This window comes from Manihot esculenta, chromosome 9, assembly GCF_001659605.2.
Source record: "Manihot esculenta cultivar AM560-2 chromosome 9, M.esculenta_v8, whole genome shotgun sequence".
Taxonomy (NCBI): Eukaryota; Viridiplantae; Streptophyta; class Magnoliopsida; order Malpighiales; family Euphorbiaceae; genus Manihot; species Manihot esculenta.
Genome location: NC_035169.2, coordinates 3137093 through 3152619, shown reverse-complemented (window position 1 = coordinate 3152619; position 15527 = coordinate 3137093). Strand labels below are relative to the sequence as shown.

General features: G+C 28.9%; 2 protein-coding genes across 3 annotated transcripts; both read right to left on the bottom strand.

Annotated features, from left to right (window-relative positions):
• Positions 1-3875: 3875 nt before the first annotated feature.
• LOC122724662 (pentatricopeptide repeat-containing protein At1g63330-like) lies at positions 3876-15446 on the bottom strand. Of its 2 annotated transcripts, XM_043960325.1 has the most exons (3): positions 13224-15446; positions 13037-13121; positions 3876-4584 (listed from the first exon to the last, which is right to left on the bottom strand). In XM_043960325.1, exon 1 carries the CDS (start codon positions 15326-15328, stop codon positions 13313-13315), a length of 2016 nt encoding a protein of 671 aa, XP_043816260.1. In that variant the 5' UTR covers positions 15329-15446; the 3' UTR covers positions 3876-4584; positions 13037-13121; positions 13224-13312. The 2 variants fall into 2 exon arrangements, with proteins under 2 accessions (XP_043816260.1, XP_043816259.1); XM_043960324.1 differs by lacking the exon at positions 3876-4584 and having other exon boundaries at positions 11283-13121.
• On the bottom strand, positions 4854-6446 carry LOC110622806 (pentatricopeptide repeat-containing protein At3g22470, mitochondrial). Its single transcript, XM_021767466.2, has one exon. The coding sequence runs from the start codon at positions 6444-6446 to the stop codon at positions 4854-4856; it is 1593 nt and encodes a 530-aa protein (XP_021623158.2).
• Positions 15447-15527: the final 81 nt, after the last annotated feature.

The following is a 15527-nucleotide window of genomic DNA, read 5'->3' as shown; positions in this document are numbered from 1 at the left end:
AAATTAAATATATCATTTAATTATAGTCAAATGTGAATTAATATTATTTTATGTATAGAGTTAATTTATATTTAAAAAATAATAAAATGTTATATTTCACATTCTAACTCTTATATTTTAATTTTTTAAAATTAATTAAAATTACATCTAGATACAAATATTTTGAACTAATTAAATCAAAATTTAAATATTTAAATTAAAATATAAAATAATATAAACATTAGACTTTTTTAGTAATTTGATTATTAATTTATATAAATAATAATAATATATGATATGCCAATTAAACTATTAAATTGACGTATAGACCATTAAAAAAATTGACAGATTAACTAAAATTATATTAAAATTTAAAAGTTAGGCAATTAAATTAAAGTTAAAATATTTAAATTAAAATATAAATATATGTAAACATTAAGCTTTTTGAATCAATTTGCATAAACTATATAACTATATATATAAAGGAAAAAAGAAACCAAAATACTCTTCAATCTCCATATTACAATATTATATAATTAATGATTTTTGTTTTTGTGCCACTCCATATTTCCTCTTTTCCTTTCCAACCACTCTCCCCTTCCATTTTCCTTCATTTATATTCCCTACCACCATTACCACCTCTTCAACATTGTCACCCTTGTTACCATCCATTTTTTTATTCTTAAATTGTCAGATTTATCTCTTCTGCCTTTTCTTACACTGAGATTCATGATGTCCAAGGTTTCTACACTCCTGGCATCTAGCAGGCCTCTATTCATAAATCACATGTTGAGAGAACTGATGACTACTCTCACCTTCTAGAATTACAGTTTCAAGAAATACACCTTAATAAGTCCATTTTTACTTACATTCTTGCATAACCCACTTTGCCCTATTCACAGTTTCCACCGTGCTGCCTATTATACTAAGTATCTCTACATTCTAGAATTTCCAAGGCAATCCTAGGAGTTGTATTTATATAGACATTTTTTAAATTGGTTCTAAGTCAATTCTCAACATCAGCTTCCATTGCATCAAAATTAAGTGTTTTTTTTATTTTATTAAAGATATACGGTCTATTCTCAAGAGCTCACCTCTTATTCTCCTCAAGTGGGAAGTTAAATTAGTAAATATTATCTTTCATAAAAGAGATAGAGTTTAGACTATATTTCTTCTATTACTCATAGCGAAACTCTTAATCCCTTAAACTCAATGATTCATTTCAAATACACTCCTTATCAATTCATTCCTCTATCTCACATATTTAGCTATGAATCTTATAATATTCTCTAAATGTCTGCTCCTATTCTAAGAGAACAAACCTGTCCAATTTATTGAAGGTAAAAGGCTCATTTTAGCCTCTTAATTATTAGCCAATAGTCAATTAATTTCTCAAAGATTTTTTGGATCCAATCAAGCACTTTAACTTTCAATTTTGGCCTAATTATCCTACATATTATAATTTTAAGCAAATTAAATCTAAATCAATAATTGAAACATAACTCTATTAAATATTCATCCATTAAAATATTTTAAAATTTTTAAAATTAAAAAATTAATAACATTATCTCTAAAATTGCAGTAACCTCTTATCTTCAAAACTAACCTAAAAAAATCTAAACATATTTTCTTAATTAGCAATGACTATGGAGAGCCATGTTTTCATGTCATTCATCTTGAAAGTTGATACTCATCGTTTCACCATATTTTTCATTTCACCTTTATGAATCGCCATGAAAGAAAGATCCACAATGTCATCAAATATAAATTTACAAACTTACACAACATCCTTGACCATAGTATCATTAGTATTTTCAATTAATATGAAAGTAGTTCTTGAGTTTGGAGGGTATATTGACGGCAGTATATAGAGGAAGTTTAAAGAGCACTTTTAAGTCATTTGTATTAGCTGAATTAAGAGGAGAGATGCTAGAGATGCAAGAAGAAAGATACTGAATAATAATTCTTTGAGATTGGGTGAGTAAGTAAACAATGATGGTATAGGAGATGAAATTAGATGGACCTAAAAGTTTTTAAGGTTTTAAATGATTGTTAGCAATAGAAAAAATATATGTGATTACTAAAACTAGCGATTTGACAAAAATAGTTGTTTATGTGATCTCTAAACAAATCACATACTAAAATCAAATTGTCTCTCTTTCTCCTACCAATCTAATCAGAAATAGAGCATAAAAACTTTTAATAGGACTCTTAATTTGATGAACGTTTAGATATCTCACCTTCTCAAAATCAGAAAAATCACCATATTCCTGCTTTGAATTTGCCCTCCAAAAAATGTGTTCTAGTTCTAAAAGCTCCACTCTATTTTTATGCAACCAAATTTAACACTTTAAAAATGGATGTTTTTAACATTGCTCTAATCCACTCTCTTCGGAGAGAAGATAATGTATTTTATGTGGACAAAGATAATAAAGGAAAATGCTCTTACTTCTCTACTGCGAATTAAATTTAGTCTCTTATTATTATAATATCACATTATTATATAAAAATATTTAATTAAAGTCATCTAGAAAGATCGTAATAAAATTAAATTAACAAAATATATTATTTTTAATTGATTTTATTATTATAAATGAAATATTTAAATTTTATTTATTTATTTGCTGATATCTGATATTCAATGAAATTATCAATAACATATATTAAAAAAAAATTATTATAGCCCAATTATATATAAATCATAAGTAAAAAAAAATTATCCTAATACAATAACAATTGCAAAATTAATATAATATATTTTTATTTTATTTAAAATTATTAATTTTCAATAATAAATTAAATTTAGTGATTTATAAATTGAAAGATATGACTAAAGTTTTAATATTTCAATATTTTTATTTTACAGAAAACTATGAAAATTTAATAATAAATTATATTTAGACATCTATAATTTAAGAAAATTTTATTAAGTATATTGCAAGATTATAGTTGTATTATATATAGAGTTACCTGCAAAGCGAGAGAAATCCATTTTACCTAATCTGTGTAGAATTAAAAATATATTTCACAAAATCTTTAATTTCATCTAAATTCTATACATGCACACTCTACAATTGATGTGAGGACCTTCCGAAGGTCCTCATGGTTCCATAAGTCTGATTTTCATTGTTAAAGTCAATCTTCTTTTGCTTATAATTTTTAAACCAACCAGGGTATCTATGTGCCCAAAAGCTTTACAAATGTCACAGAATCTATCTTAAACTCTATCTGAAACTCTTTACAAAAGCTTTACAACTCATTAATTCTCTCTCTCTCTCAAGCTATACTTCAAAAGCACCACATTCACAAATAGTTAAATGATGCTTTGAAACACCAAGTGCATCCCATAGTTTCTTCAATTTTGTAAAGAAAACAACAACTAATATAGATCCTTGACTGAAACTACTTAATTCTTTCTTCAATTGGTATATAAGTCGCTTAAATCTTTCTTCTAATTTCCTCCCATAAATCCTTTGCACTATATGCATACAAAAAACTTCCACTAGATCCTTAGAGATGGAATTCAAAATCTAACTCACCATGCTATCAACTCTAATCCACTTCTCAAAACCAGTGGGGCCAACAGGAGGAATTTGCACACTACGATTTACAAATCCTAACTTTACTTTTGCTCTTAAAGCGTCATAGATATACTCCAACTCCAATAATTTAGTCCATTTAAATGTGCAGATATAAAGATCAAACCTGGATTATCCGAGTTTTAAAGACTCAAAGGATCTGAATTATTTGCAATTGGTTTCCTACCTCTCAATATGTACCCTGTCGAACCCTACCTTCTCTAACAAAACTAACACTTCCATTTGCCATGGATGCAGAATAAAAAAAAAAAAAATCTTCAAGAATTACGCAGCAAGCAAAAAGAAAAATACCATGTATAAACAAAAGCTCAAAGAAAATTTTATTGAGTATATTACAAGGTTTACAATGTGCTAAACACAAAATCTCGCTTAATGTACAGCTGAAAGGAGAAAAGAAACAACCAAAGCAACTTTTCTTGCCCAACTTTTCTCAAACAGTAAGAAACAATGTGTCGCCTTCATAACACCATACAAACGTATCACAAAATGCACCATATAAACAACTCAATAGGTGGTCCAACACTAAAACATATTTGTTATATACCATATTGACAAAATGATCATACTTGATTGTATTATTATTATATAATAAAGATATATCATACAGAAATGATTTCCTATGTATTTTTCCTTAATATACAGCTATTGTACCTAATTTACTATCACATGATTCAACAATCTCAACGACTAAAATTGGTAGTGGCAGCCCAAAAAAAATTGCAAGGAAGATGGAGGGTTTACCAGCAACCTGATCATTAGAAATCTGTGTAACATCCTAAAAAACCATATATATAAATAAAATAAATAAAATAAAAATAAATAAATAAATAAAAGAATAAGAATAAAAAAAAAGGTAAATTAAATTTTAATTTAGAGACAAGTGGCTTAATACTAGCCACTTAACTAAATTAATTTTGTAAATAAAAAAAAAAAAGAGAACTGTTATAAAATGTGATATCTCCGGCTCGGTTAATTAAATAACCGGGTAGGGGTGTTATACTATGACCTCCATTCATTAACAGTCTTATATCCAAAGAGATCTAGTCCATGTCTGATTGAAAGGCACACACATATCATGGTTCCCACTGCAAGTAATTTACAGCATTAGAAATTTTTAATTTGGGGAAGAGAATCATAGCTGATTCAAATTAAAAATGAAATTTGAAGAAGTTAGTTAAATTACATATCTACTACATTTGAAGAAGGTAATTACCAAGTTTCTCTCCAAGACACCCTTGAATGGTCAAGATAAAACAACTTTAGTTTGCTGATCCCTCATTGCACCCCTTTAGAAGCCTCATAACGATTACGTAGTTTGCTTAGAATGAGATCATTATTCTGCGATAAATGTACTACCAATTCTGTGGTAGCAACATCAGTAGAGAACCCCTTATCAACCATTTCGTTGAATAGTTCTGATGCTTTTGGTAAATCCTCATGCTTGAGAAACCCTTGAATGATGATATTATAAGAATAATTATTCGGTAAACATCCTCCCTTTTCCATGTCTCTAAAAATCTTATATGCTTCATCCATTAATCCTTGTTGGCATAGTCCTTTCATAATTGCACTATATACATAAACATCAGGTTGTAAACCAATTTCAAAAAGACTAGAAAAAAGTTCCTTGGCATCATTAATCTTGCCAGCTTTGCACATACCATTGATCAGAATGGAATAGGTCACAAGATTAGGCTTCAACTGACTTTCCCCCATTTCTTTCAATAGGGTGAGTGCTTCATCCAGATTCCCCTGTCTACACAAGCCATTAATCATAATTGAGAAGGTTACTGTATTTGGCTGTTGACCATGAGAGCACATATTCTTAAAGAGCTCTTTTGCAGTTTGGGGCCTCCCTGCTTGAAACATACCCTTTATAAGAGTAGAATAAGTAACAACATCAGGAACTAAACCTTTATGAGACATTTCATCAAAAAACTCATTTGCATCATCTATCATTTTGCACTTACAATATCCATTGATCAAAATGCTGTAGCTAAAAATGTCAGCTATTTCATTGGTCACCATCAGATCAAATAGCTTTCTAGCCTTATCAATTTGCTTGCACAGACAATATCCATCCATCAATGAATTATAAGTGACCACATCAGGTTCCACAGCTCTTTGAATCATTATTTTGATTATATTCTGTGCAATTGAAACCAGTCCTTTCTTACAAAGAGTGTGGATCAATATATTAAAGGTAAAAACATCAGGGGATATGTTCCTCCCCACCATTTCTTTCAACAAGGCCAAAGCTTCGTTCAATTGGTCTGAAATGCAAAGACCATCGATTAAGGAATTGTAGGTGACCACATCAGGCTCTACACCTCTTTGAATCATTACATTGAATGTATTTTGAGCCTCTGAAACCATTCCATCCTTACAAAGAGCATCAATCAATACATTAAAGGTATAAACATTTGGTAATATGTTCTGCTCCACCATTTCATTCATTAAGGCCAAAGCTTGGTTCTTTTGGCCTAATTTGCAAACACCATGAATTAAACTAGTGTAAGTGATGACATTAGATGAAATGCCCTTATTCCTCATTTGAGAGAAGAGCTCTAAAGCCTCACCAACTAGCTCATCCTTGCAAAGGGCGTCAATGATTGCACTGTATGTCACAACATTTGGCTCACAACCTCTATCAGCCATTCCCTTTAGTAGCCCAATAGCCACATTTGTTTTCCCAAATTTACACATTCCGTTTATTATCGTACTGTAAGTATAAACATCAGGTTGATAACCACGTGCAACCATATCATCGAAAAATTCCACTGCTTTATCGATTTTACTCTCCATACAGAGCCCATTAATAAAGGTATTAAATGTCACAGTGGTAGGCTCCAATCCGAATTTGAGCATCTTACCAAAAACAGAGAAGCCAAAATCCACAAGGTGTAAATGGCAGAAGCAATTAATTAAGATGTTAAGAGAATAAACATCGTGTGAGATTCCTAGCAATTCAATTGTTTTGGACATGGAAAAGACAGTGTGATATTGTTTCATTTTCAGGAGGGCAGATATGAATCTATTAAAATGAACCCTAGAAGGCAGAGGATTCATATGAATTACATGATTAAAGGAAGCAATGGCATCATCAAGGTGAGTAAAAGAAGCAGATTTGAAATTATTTGTCAAGAAGCGTGCATCTTCAAGTGTGGAAGTAGAAGAACGGCAATAATTGGTAAATAAGGATAGGAATGGAGATTGAATGGTACCAATTGCCCCTTGTAGCTGAAGATGGAAGCTCCTGCTCTTCCTCCTCCAAGGCATCTTCATCATCATCGATCTCTCGTCAGTTGTTTTTAGGGAAGGATCGAAGATTGGGAATGAGGAAAGGAAATAGAGAATCCGGAAAGGAAGGCAGAGCCTGCTGGTAAAGTGGTAAGGATAACAAAAGGAAATTGGGAATTGTTTATATGCGCCACATTTTGTAATTTTTTTATTAATTTTTCATATAAAAATATTATTTAATAACAAATTAAATTTATCATTTTATAATAATACTTTTTTAAATATAAATCCAATTAAGTCTCCACTTTTATTTAAGAGTCAAATAATTTTAATTTAAAATTTTGAATAAATTAAATCTCTATACTATTATATACGAGTCAAATAAGTCATAATTTAATATAATATTATATAATATTATTTTATAATAATAAAAATTCTTATATAATAAAACTTTATTTTTATAGTTTTAAAAATTATTTATTATATTTATATATTTTTTAAAATTTTTATGATAATTAAAATATTAATATTTTAATATTTTAAATTATAAAAATAATATTTTACTGTTAAAAAAATAATATTAAGTTAGAATCTATTTAGCTCTTAATAAAATTATATAGTTTAATTAACTTAAAATTTTAGAAATTTTAAATTAAATTTATTTGACTCTTAATAAAAATAAAGACTTAATTAAATTTATTTTCGTAAAAATAATGTTTTATTATAACCGTATATTTAATTAAATTTAGTTAAAAATTAATTAATTTTGTTAATTTTATTTTTTTAATAAAATATTATAAATATAATTGTAGAATATTGATTTTTTATTTTATTAAATAATATTCCTTATTTAATAAATAATTATCAATGTATTATTTTAAAAATATTATTATAGTCTAATTGTATATAATATAGATGAGGAAAAAAATAAATAGTTTATTGTTTAATTTTACTCTAATATAATTAGAAATTTAAAATGACTAACTTTATATAATTTTTTATTATTAATTGCTTTATTTTATTTTAGTATAATAAAAATTAATTTCTTTTACAAAGTTTAACTCTCATGAGAACTATTTGGCACGATTTTATTTTGACATTTTATTTGAATAATATTACAATTTTAATTAATATCAGTAAAAAATTAATATATAAAATTATTTCAAAATAATAAAATTTTGAAATGTTAAACTCACTAAATGTATTTTGCATTTTAACTTTTATTTGTTATTTTATTTTATTATTAATAATATTAACTTAAATTTATAATATATAAATTATTTCTATGTATAATATTCAAATATTCAATATTAAAAATATTCATATTTTGATAATCTTTTAAGTAGGAAGTTTTAAATTTTAAATAATAATGCTAATATAAAATAACCATAGAATTATTAATCCATGCAAATGTAGTTTTGACAATTTAAATAATAAATAGGAGCTTAATTATTTATCATTAAACTATTGTTTAATTGCCTAAATACGTGTGTGTGTAAAATATAAATTTTTTTAATTTTAATTTAATTGATCCCATCTTTACATTTTAATATAATTTTATTTTAATCATTTAATTGGCATGTGTATTATTATAATTATTTTTTAATTGATCAATTAATTAAAAAAATCTAATATTTATATAATTTACATTTTAATTCAGACAGACGTTTAACTTTTAGATAAATTGATTTAATATTTATGTTTAGATATAATTTTAATAAATTTTTAAAATTAAAATTAAAAATAAATAATTTAATTGTTAAATATATAATTCACATCTTTAAATTTATTTTACAATAATAATTATAAATATTTTATAATAAATATATTATTTATTTTAAAATAATATTATATATAAAATAATTAAAAATATATATTTATTATAAAATTTTCATAATTATCGATATAAAATAACGGCATATTTCATCGATTTTTCAATCAATTCGCGTAAACTATATATACGAAAAAAAAAACACAAAAAATACTCTTCAATCTCCATGTTACGATATTATATAATTAATAATTTTCTCTTATACCACTATATATATTTTCTCTTCCATTTTCCTTCATTTATATTTTCTCTTTTCCTTTCCCACTTTCCACCACTCTCTTCCATTTTCCTTCATTTATTTATATTCCCAGCCACGATTACCACCTCTTAATATTGTCACCCTTATTCCCATCCACTTTTTTATTTTTAAGTTGCCACATTTATTCTTGTGCCTTTTCTCCACATTCCCTTGCATTGCATCAAAATTAAGGGTTTTTTTTTATCAAAAATATAGAATCTATTCTCAAAAACTCATCTTAATCTCTTCAAGTTAGAAATTAAACTAGTAAATATTATCTTTTATAAAAGAGAGAGTTTAAACTATACTTCTTCTATTTGCTCATAGTAAAACTCTCAATCTATTGAACTCAATGATTCATTTCAAATATACTCCTTATTTTCCTCTATCTCACATATTCACTCTACACATTAAATTTTACAATCTTCTATCCATTCATAAATGCTGGAGGAATAATCTTCTATCCATTCATAAATGCTGGAGGAATAAATTGTAATTCCCTTTTGGATGCCTACTCCTATTCTAAGAGAATAAACCTGCCAGATTTTTTTTAGACAACAGACTCATTTTAACCCCTTAACTATTAGTCAATAGTAAATTAAGTTTTTAAATATTTTTTAGGTCGAATCGAACCCCTTTAACTTTCAATTTTGACCTAATTATCCTATATATATTATTATTTTAAGCAAATTAAATCCAAATCAATAATTAAAACATAACTCTATTAAATGTTAATCCATTAAAATATTTTTAAATTTTTAAAATTGAAAAATCAAAAACATTATCTCCAAAACTGCAGTAACATCTTATCTTCAAAACTAACTTAAAAAATCTAAACATGTTTTCTTAATTAGTGATGACTATAGAGAGTCATATTTTCAGGCCATTCATCTTGGAAGTTGATAAACTTTATCGTTTCACCATATTTATCATTTCACCTTCACAAACCGCCATGAAAGAAAGATCCACAGCGTCATCAATCATAAATTCACAAACCTACTCACATCTTGACCATAGTAGTATTATTAGTATTTTCAACTAACATGAAAGTAGTTCTTGAGTTTGAAGGGTACATTGACGGCGGCATATAAAGGAAGCTTAAAGAGCACTTCTAAGTCACTTGTGTTAGCTGAATTAAGAGAAGAGATGCTAGAGATGCAAGAAGAAAGATACTGAGTAATAATGCTTTGAGATTGGGTGGGTAAATAAACCATAGTGGTAGAGAAAATGAGGTTAAATGAGATATGGATTTGTGGATAATGAAGTAACAGATGAGGATGGAATGAAACAGGGTTAGATTTTATATATTCACTTTTTATAAATTATTTATTAGTTTTATTTTAATTACTTTAAATATAAAATTAATATTTGATTCCTTAAAAAATTACTTTATTTATTTATTTGACTTTGTTAATTAACACCGTTAAATTTAGAGTTATTAGACTCAAATTGAAAGTTAAGAGGTTAGATTTTATATATTCACTTTTTATAAATGATTTATTAGTTTTATTTTAATTATTTTAAATATAAAATTAATATTTGATTCCCTAAAACTTACTTTACTTATTTATTTAACTTTGTTAATTAACACCATTAAATTTAGAGTTACTGAACTCAAATTGAAAGTTGAGAGCTCGATTGAACCTAAAAGTCTTTAAAGTCTTAAATGACTATTAGCGATAGAAAAAATATATTTGATTACTAAAACTAGCAATTTGACAAAAGCAACAGAAAAACCCTAATTGTCCATGTAATCTCTAAACAAACAACCTCTCGAAGCCAAACTATCTCTCCTCCTACGAATCTAATCAGACTCTTAGTCTGATTGACCTTCATATATCTCCCCTGAATCACCCTATTGCCACTTTGAGTTTACCTTCCAAAATATGTGTTCTCTAGTTCCAAAACCTCCACCCTATTTTTGTGCAACCAAATTTAACACTTTAGAAAACATTATTTAACACTTTATAAATGAATGTTTTCTGACATTGCTCTAATCCACTCTCTTTAGACAGGTGATGATGTGTTTTATATGGACAAAGATAATAAAGGAAAATGCTTTTACTTCTCTCTCCGATTACCATAAGTAATCTAGGTATTAAAGTTTCTCATTATATTGACTTTCACATAATCTGTAGGGCTGAACATTCAAAATACATGGACTAAAGTGGAGATTTTAGTATACTTCAAAGACTAAACAATATTTTACTATTATTTTTATATTTTTTAATATTTTTATATATAATATAATAATAACAATTATTATTATTATCATTTTAAATAGCAAATTAAATTTGGTCTCTTATTATCATAATATCACATTATTACATGAAAATATTTAATCAAAGTCATCTAGAAAGATCGGAATAAATTATAATTGTGTTTATACAGTATCAAAAATATATTTGACAAAGTCCTTAATTTCATCTAAATCCTATACACGCACACTCTACAATTGATGTGAGTTCCGAAGGTCCTCAGTGGTTCCATAACTGATGTGAGTTCCGAAGGTCCTCAGTGGTTCCATAACTGATGTGAGTTCCGAAGGTCCTCAGTGGTTCCATAAGTATGATTTTCATTGTTAAAGCCAATCTTCTTTTGCTTATAATTTTTAAACCAACCAGGGTATCTATGTGCCCAAAAGCTTTACAAATGCCACATAATCTACCTGAAACTCTTTACAAAAGCTTTACAACTCATTAATTCTCTCTCTCAAGCTATACTTCAAAAGCACCACATTCACAAATAGTTAGATGATGCTTTCAAACACCAAGTTTATCCCATAGTTTCTTCAATTTTGTAAAGAAAACACCAACTAACATAGGTCCTTTAAATCTTTCTTCTAATTTCCTCCCATAAATCCTTTGCACTATATGCATACAAAAAACTTCCACTAGATCCTTAGAGATGGAATTCAAAATCTAACTCATCATGCTATCAACTCTCATCAACTTCTCAAAACCAGTGGAGCCAACAGGAGGAATTTGCACACTACGATTTACAAATCCTAACTTGGCTTTGCTCTTAAAGCAAGTGTCATAGATATACTCCAACTCAAATAATTTAGTCCATTTAAAGGTGCAGATATAAAGATCATACCTGGATTATCTGTGTTTTGAAGACTCAAAGGATCTGAATCATTTTGCAATTGGTTTCCTACCTCTCAATATGTACCCTGTCAAACCTTATCTTCTCTGACAAAACTAACACTTCCATTTGCCATGGATGCAGAATAAAAAAAACTTCAACAATTACGCAGCAAGCAAAAAGAAAAATACCATGTCTAAACAAAAGCTCAAAGAAAATTTTATTGAGTATATTACAAAGTTTACAATGTGCTAAACACAAAATCTCGCTTAATGTACAGCTGAAAGGAGAAAAGAAACAACCAAAGCAACTTTTCTTGCCTAACTTTTCTCAAACAGTAAGAAACAATGTGTTTCCCCTTCATAACACCATACAAACGTATCACAAAATGCACCATATAAATAACTCAATAGGTGGTCTAAAATATATTTGTTATATACCATATTGACAAAATGATCATACTTGATTGTATTATTATTATATCATAAAGATATATCATACAGAGATGATTTCCTAAGTATTTTTCCTTAATATACAGCCATTGTAACTAATTTACTATCACATGATTCAACAATCTCAACAACTATAATTGCTAGATTTCTGTCAACCAAGAAACCGATAAAAAAAAATGGTAGATTTCTCAACCACTACACTTGTATTATGGGGCTGCATATCCTGCACCCTGCATTTATAGGGTAGTCTAGTTGCTAAATCAATTCTCCATTAAAGCTCCACTTGTTTCTAATCACTATTTTCACTATTATTAAAAATATAATAATCAATCAAAAATGAATTGCTTATACCTTTATGTTTAGAAAGGTGAAGTTGTAATCATATCCTAGCAAGTAGCTACAAGAAAATTGATAGCATCTTAAAAGGTTATTGAGCACAAAAGTAAAATAGATAAAGATTCTTAAGCATTGTAGCATGGAATCAATTAGTTTTAGTTCTCAACTCATTCTTAGGACTGAGCTCTCGAGTTTAGGCTGTAGTAGCAGCCCAAAAAAAATTGTAAGGAAGATGGTGAGTTTACCAGCAACTTGATCATTAGAAATCTATGACCTCCAGTCATCAACAACCTTATATCCAAAGAGATCTAGTCCATGTCTGAGTTCAAGCGAAAGGAACACACATATCATGGTTTCCGCTGCAGGTAATTTACGGTGTTAGAAATTTTCATTTTGTGAAAGAGAATCATAGCTGATTGAAATTAAAAATGAAATTTAAAGAAGTTAGTTAAATTACATACCTACTACATTTGAAGAAGGCAAATTACCAAGTTTCTCTCCAAGACACCCTTGAACGGTCAAGATATAACAACTTTAATTTGCTAATCCCTCATTGCACACCTTTAGAAGCCTCAGAACGATTTCGTAGTTTGCTTAGAATGAGATCATTATTCAGCGATAAATGTACTACCAATTCTGTGGTAGCAGCATCAGCAGAGAACCCCTTATCAACCATTTCGTTGATTAGTTCTGATGCTTTTGGTAAATCCTCATGCTTGAGAAACCCTTGAATGATGATATTATAACAACAATTATCTGGTAAACATCCTACCTTTTCCATGTCTTTAAATACCTTATACGCTTCATCCATTAATCCTTGTTGGCAGAGTCCTTTCATAATTGCGTTATATACATAAACATCAGGTTGTAAACCAATTTCAAAAAGACTAGAAAAAAGTTCCTTGGCATCATTAATCTTCCCAACTTTGCACATACCATTGATCAGACTGCTATAGATCACAACATTAGGCTTCAACTGACTTTTCTCCATTGCTTTCAATAGTGTGAGTGCCTCATCGAGATTCCCCTGTCTACACAAGCCATCAATCATAATTGAGAAGGTTACTATATCTGGCTGTTGACCATGAGAGCACATATCCTTAAAAAGCTCTTTTGCATTTTGGGGCCTCCCTGCTTGAAACATACCCTTTATAAGAGTATGATAAGTAACAACATCAGGAACTAAACCTTTATGAGACATTTCATCAAAAAGTTCCTCTGCATCATCTATCATTTTGCACTTACAATATCCATTGATCAAAATGTTGTAGCCTAAAATGTCAGCTATTTCATTGGTCACCATCAGATCAAATACCTTTCTAGCCTTATCAATTTGTTTGCACAGACAATATCCATCCATCAATGAATTATAAGTGACAACATCAGGTTCCACACCTCTTTGAATCATTATCTTGATTATTTTCAGTGCATTTGAAACCAGTCCTTTCTTACAAAGAGTGTCGATCAATATATTGAAGGTAAAAACACTAGGGGATATGTTCCTCCCCACCATTTCTTTCAACAAGGCCAAAGCTTCCTTGAATTGGTCTGAAATGCAAAGACCATCAATTAAGGAATTGTAGGTGACCACATCAGGCTCTACACCTCTTTGAATCATTACATTGAATGTATTTTGAGCCTCTGAAACCATTCCATCCTTACAAAGAGCGTCAATCAATACATTGAAGGTATAAACATCAGGTGATATGTTCTGCTCCACCATTTCATTCATCAAGGCCAAAGCTTGGTTCTTTTGGCCTAATTTGCAAACACCGTGAATTAAACCAGTGTAAGTGATGACATCAGGTGAAATGCCCTTATTCCTCATTTGAGAGAAGAGCTCTAAAGCCTCACCAACTAGCTCATCCTTGCAAAGTGCGTCAATGATTGCATTGTATGTCACAACATTTGGCTCACAACCTCTATCAGCCATTCCCTTTAGTAGCCCAATAGCCACATTTGTTTTCCCAAATTTACACATTCCGTTTATTATCGTACTGTAAGTACGAACATCAGGTTGATAACCACGTGCAACCATATCATCAAAAAATTCCACTGCTTTATCGATTTTACTCTCCATACAAAGCCCATTAATTAAGGTAGTAAATGTCACAGTGGTAGGCTCCAATCCGAATTTGAACATCTTCCCGAAAACAGAGAAGCCAAAATCCACAAGATGTAAACGGCAGAAGCAATTAATTAAGATGTTAATAGAATAAACATCGTGAGAGATTCCTACCAATTCAATTGTTTTGGACATGGAAAAGACAGTGTGATATTGTTTCATTTTCACAAGGGCAGATAAGAATCTACTAAATTGAGCCCTAGAAGGAAGAGGATGCATATGAATTACATGATTGAAGGAAGCAATGGCATCATCAAGGTGGGTAAAAGAAGCAGATTTGAAGTTATTTGTCAAGAAGCGTGCATCTTCAAGTGTGGAAGTAGAAGAATGGCAATAATTGGTAAATAAGAATAGGAATGGAGATTGAATGGTACCAATTGTCCCTTGTAGCTGAAGATAGAAGCTCCTGCTCTTCCTCCTCCAAGGCATCTTCATCGTCATCGATCTCTCGTCAGTTGTTTTTAGGGAAGGATCGAAGATTGGGAATGAGGAAAGGAAATAGAGAATCGGGAAAGGAAGGCTCTCTGCCTGCTGGTAAAGTGGTAAGGATAACAAAAGGAAATTGGGAATTGTTTATATGCGCCACATTTTGTAATTTTTTTTATTAATTTTTCAAATAAAAATATTATTTAATAACAAA